This window comes from Rana temporaria, chromosome 7 (genome assembly GCF_905171775.1).
Source record: "Rana temporaria chromosome 7, aRanTem1.1, whole genome shotgun sequence".
Taxonomy (NCBI): Eukaryota; Metazoa; Chordata; class Amphibia; order Anura; family Ranidae; genus Rana; species Rana temporaria.
The window spans coordinates 18,753,891-18,769,217 of record NC_053495.1 but is presented as its reverse complement, the minus strand read 5'-3'; the positions used below and the strand labels follow the sequence as shown (position 1 = coordinate 18,769,217).

At 41.9% G+C, this 15,327-nt stretch overlaps 1 protein-coding gene across 3 annotated transcripts in view; it reads right to left on the bottom strand.

Annotated features, from left to right (window-relative positions):
- Positions 1–13,274: 13,274 nt before the first annotated feature.
- Positions 13,275–15,327, bottom strand: part of KLF15 (Kruppel like factor 15) — a 35,790-nt gene continuing 33,737 nt past the window's right edge. For all 3 annotated transcript variants that reach the window (XM_040358998.1, XM_040359000.1, XM_040358999.1), the window contains exon 3: positions 13,275–14,005. In XM_040358998.1, the coding sequence (XP_040214932.1) occupies positions 13,837–14,005 (169 nt within the window). In that variant the 3' untranslated portion in view covers positions 13,275–13,836. The remainder of the gene's footprint in view (positions 14,006–15,327) is intronic.

Below are 15,327 nucleotides of genomic sequence, written 5' to 3'. Positions count from 1 at the left end.
ATACCACCAAAAGAAAGCTCTATTTGTGGGAAAAAAAGGACGCCAATTTTGTTTGGGAGCCACGTCGCACGACCGCGCAATTGTCTGTTAAAGCGACGCAGTCCCGAATCGCAAAAAGTACTCTGGTCTTTGGGCAGCAATATGGTCCGGGGGGTAAGTGGTTAAAGATGGATATCTCAGTAACGGCAGCAGCTGCTGCCACAACCGAGGTATCCATCTTTAGTGCCGACGGTCCTGTAAACGATAACGGCGGTCTCCGCGGTGGATTCGCCGCGAGATCGCCGTTATCGGTGGCGGGAGAGGGCCCCCCCCCCCTCCCGCCGCTCTCCCGCGCCCTCCGCCGCTTACCGGAGCCGTCGGTAGCGGCGGAGGCGATCGGGACCGTTCGGCACCTGTGTGGGGATGCGACTGAGGGAAAAATCACTCCCCACCCGTCCCCATATCTCTGCTGGGCGGAAGTGACGTCAAAACGTCAGTCCCGCCCAGCGTCTTAAAGCAACATTTTTTTTTTCTGTCATTTGAAAAAATGACAGTTTAATTTTTTTTTTTTTTTTTTGCATTTAAGCCTAAATATGAGATCTGAGGTCTTTTTGACCCCAGATCTCATATTTAAGAGGACCTGTCATGCTTTTTTCTATTACAAGGGATGTTTACATTCCTTGTAATAGGAATAAAAGTGATATATTTTTTTTTTTTTATTTCAGTGTAAAAAATTATACAAATAAATAAAAATAAATAAGAAAACAAAAAATTTTTTTTTAAAAACGCCCCGTCCCGACGAGCTCGCGCACAGAAGCGAACGCATACGCGAGTAGCGCCCGCATATGGAAACGGTGTTAAAACCACACAAGTGAGGTATCGCCGCGATCGTTAGAGCGAGAGCAATAATTCTAGCCCTAGACCTACTCTGTAGCTCAAAAAATGCAACCTGTAGAATTTTTTAAACGTCGCCTATCGAGATTTTTAAGGGTAAAAGTTTGACGCCATGCCACGAGCGGGCGCAATTTTTAAGCGTGTCATGTTGGGTATCATTTTACTCGGCGTAACATTATCTTTCACAATATATAAAAAAATTGGGCAAAAATTATTGTTGTCTTATTTTTTAATTCAAAAAAATGAATTTTTCACAAAAAAAGTGCGCTTATAAGACCGCTGCGCAAATACGGTGTGACAAAAAGTATTGCAATGACTGCCATTTTATTCCCTAGGATGTCTGCTAAAAAAAAATATATAATGTTTGGGGGTTCTGATTAATTTTCTAGCCAAAAAATTTTGATTTTTACATGAAGGAGAGAAGTGCCAAAATAGGCCTGGTGATTAAGTGGTTAAAAAAAATTTTCCCGCCGCATCTTTTTTTTTCCCGACGCAACTTTTTTTATCCGGCGCGATTCACAAAACTCGGGGTAACGTAAAACCGCGCAAAGCACGTTGGGAAAATCGCGTCGGGAGCATGCGCAGTACGTCCGGCGCGGGAGCGCGCCTAATTTAAATGGGACTCGCCCCATTAGATTAGGAACACCTTGCGCTGGACGGATTTAAGTTACAAAATTTCTAGGTAAGTGCTTTGTGGATCGGGCACTTAGGTAGAGATTTTGCGGCGGTGTAACTTAAATGGGAAAAATTACGTTGCGCCGGGTTTTTGTGGATCAGGCCCATTGTGTGGCCTGTCTAATCAAATAAAACCTGAGATGTGTGTGTGAATGTGAGTATACAGTATCTCACAAAAGTGAGTACACCCCTCACATCTTTGTAAATATTTTATTATATTTTTTCATGTGACAACACTGAAGAAATGAGACTTTGCTACAATGTTGTGTAGTGAGTGTACAGCTTGTATAACAGTGTAAATTTGCTGTCCCTTCAAAATAACTCAACACACAGCCATTAATTTTGAAACCACTATCAACAAAAGTGAGTACACCCCTAAGTGAAAATGTCGAAATTTGGCCCAGAGTGTCAATATTTTGTGAGGACGCCATTATTTTCCAGCACTGCCTTAACCTTCTTGGGCATGGAGGTCACCAGAACTTCACTGGTTGCCACTGCAGTCCTCTTCCACTCCTCCATGACGACATCACGGAGATGGTGGATGTTAGAGACCTTGCGCTTCTCCACCGTCCGTTTGAGGATGCCCCACAGATGCTCAATAGGGTTTAGGTCTGGAGACATGCTTGGCCAGTCCATCACCTTTACCCTCAGCTTCTTTAGCAAGTCAGTGGTTGTCTCGGAGGTGTGCTTGGGGTCGTTATCATGTTGGAATATTGCCCTGCGGCCCAGTCTCCGAAGGGAGGGGATCATGCTCTGCTTCAGTATGTCACAGTACATGTTGGCATTCATGGTTCCCGCAATGAACTGTAGCTCCCCAATGCCCAGGGCCATTTGAAGGAATTTGGGGGCCCCAAGCAAAATGGACAACAACATTTGTTTTCAAGTTGAGAAGCGGGGGGGCGGTGTGTTGTTGAGTTTTTTCAAGTTGAGAAGCGGCGGGGGTGCATTCAAGTTGAGAAGCAGGGGGTACAACCTGAGTTTGTTGAAGTTGAGAAGAGGGGGGCTGCCGAAGGTGACATCCGAGTTTTTTCAAGTTCCTCCTTCCTCCTCCCGTGCAGCGAGAGCGTTGCGTGGGGAGGGGGGGTGGTCAGCAGGTCAGCTCGGGGCCCCAAGCAGTTGCTTGGCTTGCCTGTCCTGTTGCAATGGCCCTGCCAATGCCGGCAGCACTCACACAGCCCCAGACCATGACACTCCCACCACCATGCTTGACTGTAGGTCGCTACTGTCCTCTTCATTGGACAGCCCCTCAGCAAATGGCAGCCCCCTAATACTTACCTTAGCCTGATCTCGATCCAACGATGTGCATGAGGGCAGCTGTTCCCTCATTCCTCATTAGCTCAGAGGCAACAGCAAGAGCCATTGGCAAGGAGGGAGCAGGGGCAGATCCAAGCCCGACTCTGTGTGTCTTATGGACACCAGTAGTGGCCCGTCCTTGCGGGGGCAGGGGTGCCACCCCCTTAATCCATAAGTCCGGCTCCTAATTTACATACAGGTCGCCGGACACATGGATTTCAATTTTTTATTTTATTTTTTAGAAGCATGTGATTAGAGCCAGAGGCTGGATGGGCTCAGGGGACGGAGCAAGATACGGGGCTAGTGGGCTGACGATCGAGCGGGCCCCCTACAAGAGGACTGGTGGTCCACCCTATCAGCAGCCCTGATCATGGTCAATACACAGATTCTCCATAGTAATACCACCATCACACCATTGGAGGAAAGCAACAATATAAAAAGTATAATATGTCTCCAGGCTTCCAGTGCCTCTAACCCACTTTCTCAAGGCATGCAAGATGTTGTCCTCAATTGCTGAGCCAAAAGAAAAAAAAAACAATATCAGAAAACAGGTAAAGAAAACAAGTTATTTTAGAAGTAATTTGAATGGAATTCACAAAACAAGTTGATGTTCAGAGCGGCACAGGATAAGAAGAGCTGGAAAAACAGCTAAGGGTCAATGTAATGATTAACCTCGAAGGTCTGACGCCATAAGCAGCTCGGCAGATTCACCTGTTTGTTTGGATGAACCATGACTAGACTGAATATTTTATTTTTTTTAGGTTGGAAAACAGAAAAACTGAACAACAAGTGGGCTGCGGGCTTATTATCCTCCAGGTCAAAGGCTTCCAGAGATGACCTGCGTAAATGTATGGTAATCACAAGATCCATTTTCCTTTGGTGCTTCCCATCATCCCAAAGCGATAGTTATGCTGTTAAAACTTTGCTTAGTATATTGTTAAAGCAATTTCTTCTTATTGGCCTCCCGTTCACGGTTTTGTTGTTGGAATTTCCGATCGTCTGTATGCGGCATTGGGGAACCCATGCTAGCTCATTTTACATTAGCATGGGCAGTACAGTCTGAAATATTTAACGGCACTAATAAGGTTGAGAACCACTGCTCTAGAGGAACCCTATTTAAAGCGGGGGTTCCGCGGGTTATCAATTTTTTTTTTATATATTATTCTTGCGCTCCTACCTTTAGCACCCCTGCACCAGTGTGTCCCACTCCTTTAGCCGCCGTAATCTGTATTCTCGAGGAAACGATATTTTATAAAAACGAGCGATGTGCGTTTCCATTTTAACTGCGGGCACTGTGAAGCCCACAGGGTAGTCTTCCGGGATACGCCGTCAACACTACACGCTTGCTCAGTCACGTGACCCGCGCGATATCGCGGGATTAGAGCACAGCGCGTCTCCTGGGATTCTCAGCACTCACTCCCAGGAGACATAGCATAGCACTGGTCGGGGGGAAAAGGATCATACGCGCCCACTCCCCGCGGGGAATTTTGATTGACAGGACACAGACGGCAGCAGTACAAAGGTAACAATGGCGATTAAAAAAAAAAAAAACGTTGATTATTTCTTGTCTATGGCTAGTAGTTGACTTCATCCAAAGTGAAAATTTAGGGTGAACCTCCGCTTTAAAGCAGAGTTCCGCCGAAAAAAAAAAAAAAAGTCAGCAGCTACAAATACTGCAGCTGCTGACTTTTAATATAAGGACACTTACCTGTCTTGGGCGATGTCCACACCCGAAGCCGATCTGTCCCTCCGTTCTTCGGTGCCGCCTGCCGCCATCTTCGGTAAGGGAATCAGGAAGTGAAGCCTTGCAACTTCACTTCCTGGTTCCCTATTGCGCATGCGCGAGTCTCGCTGGGCGATTTCACTGGTCCCTGCTGTCTTCTGGGACCTGTGTCACAGCGGGGGAGGACAGAGTAGGCACCGGAAATAGCGTAGGTCCCCGCGGTGATCTATGCCTGTAAGTGGGAGCAAATACCTGGATTATACAGGTATCTGCTCCCTCCTCCCCCCTGAAAGGTGCCAAATGTGACACCAGAGGGGGGGGGGGATTCCAAAAAGCGGAAGTTCCATAGTAAATAAACTAGATAGAGAATAACCTTTTTTAGATCTTAAAGCGGAGTTCCAACCACAATTAGCATTTTTTAAATGTATGTCCTCTCATCCTGCGTTTTTATAATATAAATCTGGTCACTTACTATTTTACAATCCGCCGCCGATCCGCATAGATATTCAAAAAAGATAGTTTATAAAACTATATCTACACCGTTTGCTTGTGGGCATTGTGAAGCCTACAGGCATTTACTTCCTGGAAGTCTTGGATGGGGAGTGATAATTGGACAGCGCACTGCATCCTGGGAAATGATGACACACATTTCCCAGGAGCATTAGAGGGAGATGATGTCAGAATCCAAGGTGGTTTCAAAGGCAGATTTCGTGGGACCGCATAGCAACAGGTATTTCCAGATGAGTAAAAAAAAAAAAAAAAATATTTTTTTTCTTTTTTAGTCGTAAGCTACAGTTTAAAGCAAAATAGTTTTTTTGATGGAACCTCCACTTTAAGGAACCCCTGCTTTCAGTTATTATATTTACAGCTCATGGTACATTAGCATTGACAGTACGTTTTGAAATATAAGAATGAATAAACAAGGAATGTGACAGATTTAGTGGATTTGCTCAAAACTGGGAGCTTTGGACTATGAATGTGCTGATAATAACATACTGAATTTTACATGTTGTTCTTCCTGTTTTTTTTTTTTTTTTTTCAACTGCTATTTCAGACCTGAGGAGGCTTACAGAGAACCGCCAACAGTGTTTCTTTATTGGATTACAGAAAAGGAAGTCAGCTTTTTTAATGGGAAATATAAACCATCTAAACATTTGTTTAAGACTTATGAAAACGTTTAAATTTGTAAAAGATTACGATTCTTTATTCTTGTACAACTGCTATTATTCTTTCTTTTGCAATAAAACTTTTTTAATGATACATTTGTAAAAGATCTGACAATAACATTTATGTAGCTTTATCTATTGGTAACATATTTATCAATTTTTTTCATAATATTTTTTGTTTTTTTGTTTTCTGCATTCTGGAGACATAATATGAAGTGTGAAGATATACACTATGGGCCAGATTCATGTAGATTTGCGGCAGCGTATCGTATCCCGTTTATGTTACGCCGCCGCAAGTTTCCAGCGTAAGTGCTTGATTCACAAAGCACTTGCATGTAAACTTTCGCGCATGCTCAGAATCAAGTTGACGCATGCTTGGAAGCATTGAACTTCGTTTTTTTCAGCACGTCGTTGTGTTTTACGTCACCGCGTTCATTAACCGATGGTGTGTACGCACATCAGACCATCAGTCAGCTTCAGACCGTTCTCATCGGATGGACTGATCGTGTATGTACGCGGCCTAAAGGTTTGATCTCATATTATATGATTTTAGTAAATCTGAAGACAAAAATCTGCAGAAAAACGAATAGTGTGTATGGGGTCTCAGTCCGTAGAGTTCACTATTGAGTTGACCCACCCTTTGCAGTTATAACAGCTTCAACTCTTCTGGGAAGAACGTCCACAAGGTTTAGGAGTGTGTCTATGGGAATGTTTGACCAGGGACAGGGAAGCTGGTCAGAGTTGATGAGAAGATGGATGGAGCCAAATACAGGGCAATCTTAGAAGAAAACCTGTTAGGCCCCATACACACGAGAGAATTTATCTGCGGATACGGTCCAGCGGACCGTTTCCGCGGATAAATCCTCTCAAAGATTTCCGCAGATTTCTATGCGATGGAGTGTACTCACCATCGCATTGAAATCCGCGCGGAAATCCTCTGGCGATGACGTGTCGCGCCGTCGCCGCGATTATGACGCGGCGACGGGCGCGACGCTGTCATATAAGGAATTCCACGCATGCGTCAAATCATTACGACGCGTGCGGGGAATCCCTTTGGATGGATGGATCCGGTGAGTCTATACAGACCAGCGGATCCATCCGTTGGGATGGATTCCAGCAGATGGATTTGTTCAGCATGTCAGCGAATATCCGATCTGCTGGAATCCATCCCAGGGGAGATATATCCGCGGATAAAGATCCGCTGGCGTGTACTACACACCATAGGATCTATCCGCTCAAACCCATTTAATGGGATTTATCTGCGGATGGATTCTATGGTGTGTACGGGGCCTCAGAGTCTGCAAAAGACTTGAGACTGGGCGGAGGTTCACCTTCCAGCAGGACAACGACCCTAAACATACAGCCGGAGCTACAATGGAATGGTTTAGATCAAAGCATATTCATGTGTTAGAATGGCCCAGTCAAAGTCCAGACCTAAATCCGATTGAGAATCTGTGGTAAGACTTTAAAAATTGCTGTTCACAGACGCTCTCCATCCAATCTGATAGAGCTTAAGCTATTTTGCAAAAATGTCCCTCTCTAGAAGTGCAAAACTGGTAGAGACATCCTCAAAAAGTAGTTACTCAGGGGGGCTGAATACAAATGCATGCCACACTTTTCACATATTTATTTGTAAAAAAAAAAAAGTTCCTTCCACAATTATGTGCCACTTTGTGTTGGTCTATCACATGAACCCCCAATAAAATACATTTACGTTTTTTGGTTGTAACATGACAAAATGTGGAAAATTTCAAGGGGTATGAATACTTTTTCAAGGCACTGTATATAGTTTTATATAAAATGCACTTTTTACCTTTAAAAATTATAAAAATATAAAAGAAAATAATAGAAAATAAAACAATAGAATAGTATAGGGGTGTGAATACTTTTTCAAGGCACTGTATATTTAGCAGACCATAGGGCAGGGGTAGGCAACATCGGCCCTCCAGATGTGGTGAAACTACAAGTCCCATGAGACATTGCAAGACCCTGACAATCACAGGCATGACTCCTAGAGGCAGAGGCATGATGGGATTTGTAGTTTCACCACAGCAGGAGGGCCGAGATTGCCCACCCCTGCCATAGGGGATCAAATGAAGTCCCGTACACACGATCGATGGAAAAAGTCAGATGGATTTTTTCCATCGGAAATTCCAACCGTGTGAATGCCCCATCGGAGTAATTTCATCAGAGTTTAGATAGAGAACATGTTCTCTTTTCCTCCAATGGAATTCCGTCAGAATCCCGATGTGGTTTTGGTCGGACAAAGAAGAGAAGTGTATTAAGCGTAAGGCTGGTTTCACACTGAGGCTATTTGTAGCGCGGCTATACTGTCGTATTTACCGCGATATTCGGGCGCTAGCGGTGCGGTTTTAACCCCCGCTAGCGGCCAAAAAAGGGTTAATACCGCGGTATTACCGCGCTTTCCCATTGATTTCAATGGGAAGGCGCGGTATAGGAGCGGTGAACACACCGCTCCTATACCGCGGTAAAGATGCGGCTAGCAGGACTTTTGGTGCGCTCCTGCTAGCGCACTGCTTCAATGTGAAAGCCTTCGGGCTTTCACATTGAGCACTACAGGGCATGATTTTTCATGTGGTATAGCAGCGCTATTTTTAGTGCTGTACCGTATGAAAAACGCCCCAGTGTGTGGGCCTAAGTGTATATTCACAAACCTAATAAAAATAAATAAATAATTAAATATCTGTATATATATATTCACAAACCCATTAAAAAAAAATAATAAAAACAAGTAAACAAACTATTTTTTTTTCAGTTTATTGTCAAAGTAAATATACTTTTTTATGAGGACCATAGAAGAAAAATACAGTATTATTTTATGTACATGGCATCATAGAGATATTTAAACTTTTGAATTAATTTACATAAAATTCTGATACATTATTAAAGGCATTTATTTTATATGGAGCTTTCTATATATATATATATACAGTATTTACATACATTCATAAGAGGAGGAGTAAACGTCTTGTTCATAGGCAGACTGATAAGAAAGGAAGATGGCGGGGATCCCTGTCAACCCCGAACCTCCAAAAACTTGATACATAGGAGCATTTAAAGTGATAATTGATCTGGTTCCATGCTCCCTGCATTTATAGTTTGATATCTGAGCTGTCCGAAGGGATCATTCAGCTGCACTTGGTAGAAGCGGCCATTTTGTTTGTGGTGGCCCAATGTTGGATATTGACCCAAAAATGGCTCGGACACGTTGTTTTCTTTTCTGGAGAACATGTAGGGCTAGCTACTTTGACCATCAATGCAAAATGATAAGAGTCCATTTTAACTTTCGTTGGCGCCAATGAACAACCGTAGCGAACCTGCCTTTGATACAAGATTGTCTGATACACACATACATCTACATTGATAAGGAATGCACGGATGATTAACCCCTTTGAAGCCAGAGAGACCTATATATATATCACAAAAGCAGCACTATTCCGAAAAATCCAGCAACAAAACAGTTTAAGACAGCTTACAGAAAATAGTTTTTTTTTTTTTTTTCGCTTGGTATACAGAAAATAAACACTTTTTCTCTGATTTCCATTGTCTTCTATTAAGGCAGAATTTGTCTTCAAAAAATAATTAACAGTAATATTTCAACCTCAGGACACAAACGCAAAAAAAATATGTTTTCTTTTACCACACATGGGTAAAAGATACAATTTTCCTGGCGATATTTTGTTCAGTGGTCATCGGTGAGGCACTGGAGGGGTGAAACGCATCGGATATAAAATAGTTCATACACATTGTTTTTGGTAGAAAACTAAACACCGCACTTGTAATATAAAAATAGATTTAATGAGGATATTGTTGTACTGTAACTAAAACACAATCATAAACACACAGATTTTTTTAATAAAAAAAAAAAAGGCCAAAAATCTGCAGTATTTGATATACTGTATATTATAAGAATGAAGGCTCTTTTTTTTTTTTAAACAGAACCAGAGGCAATCACAGCTTAGTAACAAGTAAAAGAAAAAAACGAAATAAAATGGCAATATTGGAATACATTCTGTATATATTTTTTTTAATTGTTGCGGCATATAACTCACCCACCAATGATTCTACCTTTGTAAATGTATTATTTTGCATTATTTGTATTATTAATATTTTCATAAATATTATTAAGATGTATTATCTAATTATTTATTTATTACTGAAAGGCAAGGATTTATAGGTAATGAAAATAAAGAATCCTCCTAGGTTTGTGCATATTTTCGGTGTAAAGGATATGTATATAAAGTATCAGTATTTTTTAATAGCCTTGCAGCGAAAGGTTATACTCTAAAAAAAAAAAAAAAAAGAATTAATTCTCGTTTTTTATTAGCTTTTTTTAATACAGGATTAAAAAATAGCACATTTTTTTCTTCATCCTTTGAGATAATAGTGGCAAATTATTTGTGAAAAGTGTATTATTTTCCAGCTAGTATGGACCTGGTTTGCCCATCAGAAGAACAGAGCCGATCCCTCATAAAATGGCCGACTGGTTTAGGATCCGAAGGATGTTTTTTGGCATATTGAGACCTTGCAAAGGATTTGTAACATCCGATACGGTGATACATTCTTTGTTCACAAGAAAATAATATAGGCCAAAATGTGCAAAAAAGTATTTTAGTACATAACAGTCGTTTTATACAATTTATAAAAGTGATTTTTGCCACGACTAATAAATACTGGTGTGGTTTCTGTTCCTAAGAAGGTCTGCATTCAGCCATAATGTCACTGTGTGATATCTATTTTTCTATATCCTTTTTTTTTTGGGGGGGGGGGGGGGGGGTATTTTTATTTACTGAGAAATGGAAAAGTTCCACAGAAAGGCTCAAAAACCAAAAACACTAGGAGTAGCTATGCCAACAGGTAAGGCCTAGGCCTGGCATGACTTAAAGTGGAGGTTCACCCAAAAAACATCTATATAAGATCATTTTCTTTATACTTCCAACATGTACAGTAGGCCCTTTTTTTTTTTTGGCTGTACATACCTTATTATGGCTATTTTCAATCTGGCTTCCGGGTAGTCACTCCCGCGGGAGTAGGCGTTTCTATGCTGCGGCGCAATGTCATCTGGGACTTCGGCCAGATGATTGACGTCCTTGAGAGAAAGTTCCCCCCTGGCCGGATAAGGCCCCCCCCCCCCTATTGCATAGGCGCGTCACGAGTGTCACAGAGTTTCCAAAAGAACCCGAACATGCAGAGCTGCACGTCAGCTCTATACGGCGCCTGCGCAGTCAGCTCTACACGGCTCCTAGTCGGTGCGCAGGCGCCGTGTAGAGCTGACTCGCATCTCTGCATGTTCGGGTTCTTTTGGAAACTCCGTATTCCAATATTGCATAGAAACGCCTACTCCCGCGGGAGTGACTACCCGGAAGCCGGATTGAAAATAGCCATAATAAGGTATGTACAGACAAAAAAAAAAAAAAAAGGCCTACTGTACATGTTGGAAGTATAACGAATATGATCTTATACAGTATAGATGTTTTTTGGGTGAACCTCCGCTTCAAGGTGTGGAGATAGATAAAATCAAGAGATGGGGCAGAATTTATCTTTTTCTATCATAATTTAGGATAGACCAACTTTTTAATTGAGGCAAACCAACCAATGGGGTTTTTTCTTCCAGTGATATGCCTTTGGTAAAGAATAATCTGATTGGCCGCAATGGGTTACTGCTCTTTGTATTTCCATCTTTATGAAAAGCCCTCGTGTTTGGTGAAGACTTATTTAGCCTATATGGTGACCAAGTTAATCTTTGTTAAAAGGACAAACATTGTCATCTTGTTTCTCCAAGAATCCTTTATTGAAAGATAGTCAATGGGAGATGTCTTTCTTGTGTCACCATTCAGTAGGGCTGATGTACAAAAACTTTGTCAAGAATGGCGAAGATACCAATGGCAACCATAAGTTATCAATGTCTTGAACAGTTGCCATGGGCAGCTTTCAAATTTCCCTTAATTTTTGTACAATTGTCCCGCAGTAACTCTCTAGATATACTTTCTATACTTATGTACACTCCCTGTTGTTTGATGAGTGTGTATTCAGTTAGCAAAATGGCAGCCTTGTAGTGACTACTAACATAGTTGCCATTGCTTGTGTGTATGGCCCCGTACACACGGCCGAGAAACTCGACGAGCAAAACACATCGTTTTGCTCGTCGAGTTTCTTGTGAAGCCGTCGAGGATCTCGGCGAGCCAAATTATCTCATTGAGTAATGAGGAAATAGAGAACATGTTCTCTATTTGGCACGACGAGATTCTCGTCGGTTTCTTTGACCGAAAGTGTACACACGGCGGGTTTCTCGGCAGAATACAGCTCCGATCGAGTTTCTGGCTGAATTCTGCCGAGAAACTCGGTTGTGTGTACGGGGCCTAAGGGTTTAGCCAAAAAGATGGGTGATGGAAGAAAGCAAGAGCAGAGCTGCCTTTGCTGGCTGAAGAGTATAAGTTTAGCCAACAAAATAGATGAATCAACAACATGGCTGCCTCTGTTCACGTGAGAGTGTAGGCTTAGCTAACTAGCAAGATGGTTGTATAGTAGGAACGATCAACATGGCTTGCTCTGTTTTCACAAGAGTGTAGGTTCAGCCAACAAGATGGTGCCTAGTAGTAACCAGCAACATGGCTGTCTCTGTTTTCTTGATAGTGTGGTTTCAGCCAACACAATAACTAGCTAGCAATATGGCTGCCTAATACTAACAATTGACACGCCATCCTCTGTTTTCTTGAGAGATAAAGTTCAGCCAACTGGTATCAACCAACAACATGGCTGCCTTTGTTTGCTTGAGAATGTGGGCTTAGCTAGCAAGATGATGCTTGGTAGTAACCAACATCATGGCTCTTTCTGTTTACTTGAGACTGTAGGCTTAGCTAGCAAGCAAGATGGTTATATAGTAGGAACCATCAACACGACTTGCTCTGTTTTCTCAAGAGTGTAGGTTCAGCCAACAAAATGGTGCCTAGAAGTAACCAACAATATAGCTGTCTCTGTTTTATTGATACTGTGGGTTCAGCCAACACGATGGCTGCTGGTAGTAACCAACAACATGGCTGTCTCTGTTCACTTCATGGTGTAAGCTTAGCTAGCTAGCAAGATGGTTAAATAGTAGGAACCATCAACACGACTTGCTCTGTTTTCTCAAGAGTGTAGGTTCAGCCAACAAAATGGTGCCTAGAAGTAACCAACAATATAGCTGTCTCTGTTTTATTGATACTGTGGGTTCAGCCAACACGATGGCTGCTGGTAGTAACCAACAACATGGCTGTCTCTGTTCACTTCATGGTGTAAGCTTAGCTAGCTAGCAAGATGGCTGCTTTGTAGTAAACAACAACATGGCATCCTCTGTTTTCTTGAGCATGTGGATTTAGGGGCTGCTGGTAGTGGCCATCAACATGATCGCCTCTGGTGGCTTAATAGTGTGGACTTAGCAAGCAAGACGGCTGCTGGTGGAAACCAACAAAATGGCTTGCGGGTGGGTTTAGCCAACAAGTTGTCTGCCTAGTAGCAGCTTTTAAACAGTATGACATATGCGGATATTATATATAATCCTATAATTTCTTTTTTGCCACATTAAAAACATCCAAGCATATCAAACTTTTATAAAACCTGCCCTTTTTTTAAATGCACATTTTATATATACATATTGCTATTTTTCTCTATATTTAGCACCTTTGCTGGGAGGACACTTTATGAGCCACAAGTGATTTCTATACAAAGTGGCCGGTTGAAGTGGTGACCAGTTTTAAATATTTTGAGTTTATGTTCTATTAAATTATTATTTGAACTGAAGATACTTTAAAAGATACACATTTACTGACCCAATAATTGGACTTCAAAAGAGAAAAAAAATAAAATAACGGAATTAAGTTATTTAATATCCCCCTCCCATATAACCGTTAACTTCCAGAATGTGGCGCAGATGAATTCCCTGGTCCTTCCAGGATGCTCCATTCACAGCCATGTTAAATAAATGTGGAGTACAACTGTCCAGTCGAAACCGAAAAAGGTCTTTTTTTTTTTTTAATACACACAATAAGTTACGATGGGGAGATGGACAAAGTGCTTTGGGCTTCAACTCTACGCAGGTCGCTGATACGTTCAGTTTGATAAGCGGGTAGAGCGGCTGCTCCTTGGAAATCTGTGCACCTTGATGTGTTTGGACAGGTGGTCGCTGCGGGCAAATTTCTTTTCGCAGACGGCGCACTGGTAAGGCTTGACCCCGGAGTGAGACCGTCGGTGTCGGGACAGCTCATCGGACCGGGAAAACCTACAAAAAGGAGAAAAAAAACATTTAAATATAAAAACTAAACCTAGAATACAAACCATTTTCACTACAAAGTCCAACATTCTGAACTCCAGGAAAAGACTACATACACTGATGGAGTATCTGTTTGACTTGTCAAAAGATTTGTATTTCTGTCCATTCAGTTCTAAAATGTAAACAGCTCTGCCACACAGAACAACCTTATCTTCAGGTTGGGAGACCTGATTTTTAAAACCAAGTACTATGGTCACATGTGTACCTATTATCAGCATTGGTTCATTAGACCAGGGTGGACCTATGAAGCATCTATTGTACCCAATGAACAATATTGAAACCTTGCTCATTGCTGGGTCAAGGGTATTTGTAGAGGTGGTCATGCTTAACAGCAGTCTTTTTCCATTAGCTTTCCTCCAGAGCTTGCTGAGGCTTCCTTGAGCTGTGGCTGATTGGCATCCCATTTGACAGTGCTGGTTCCAGGACTTGTGCCACTTTTTGCAACTTTTTACCTATCTGCAGAGGTAGCATTCTGCCTACCACTTTAAGTGAGACATTTTTCCACTGACCTCCACTGTAAGGGGCAATTTATTCTCACTGACCCTTTAGAAGACCCAATGGTTTTAGGAGACCTGAGCATTTTTTCTAGGGTTCCTCTAGGGTAAAAAGGTTGAGCATGGACTTTTAACAGACTCATGGGTTAAAAGCCTTTTATATGGACCACCATCATAGTCATCAGATTCCAAAAATATATTAAATGGCACCTCCACTTACATTCATGCCAGCAGCCCCAGTTTTACCCTAAAAATATTTATCCATAAAAAGGTTCCTGATTGTCAATGCTAACCAGCTCTATCATTAAAAATGTTATTTTCCTACTAATGATAAACTTTTTTGCTTTATGTGAACCAAGAAACCTGAACCATTCATCTCTTTAATATTAATGTACCTGCCACACTCAAAAGCACACATGGTGGTGCCAATTTAGCCAGAGGCAGATTTATTTATCAGAAGATTAATGAATTGTGGGAAGAAAAGGCACACCTAAATGACACCCACACGCATGAAGAGAACATACAAGAACATTGAGTCCCTGATGGGCATAGGACCCCACCTTTACAAGGTAAAAGCACTAATAATGTATCCACCATATTGACTAGTTTATGGTCCGAAGTAATGGTTGGGTATGAAGACCACACCTGTCATGCAAGTGTGGATCCACTGCCCCAAAACCTAAATATTGGGTTCCTGGAGCTGGGAAATGTTCCTGGAGAGCACTTTAGAGATACTGTGGTGTTTCATGTTTTAAAAATGTCTTAATCCCTCTCACA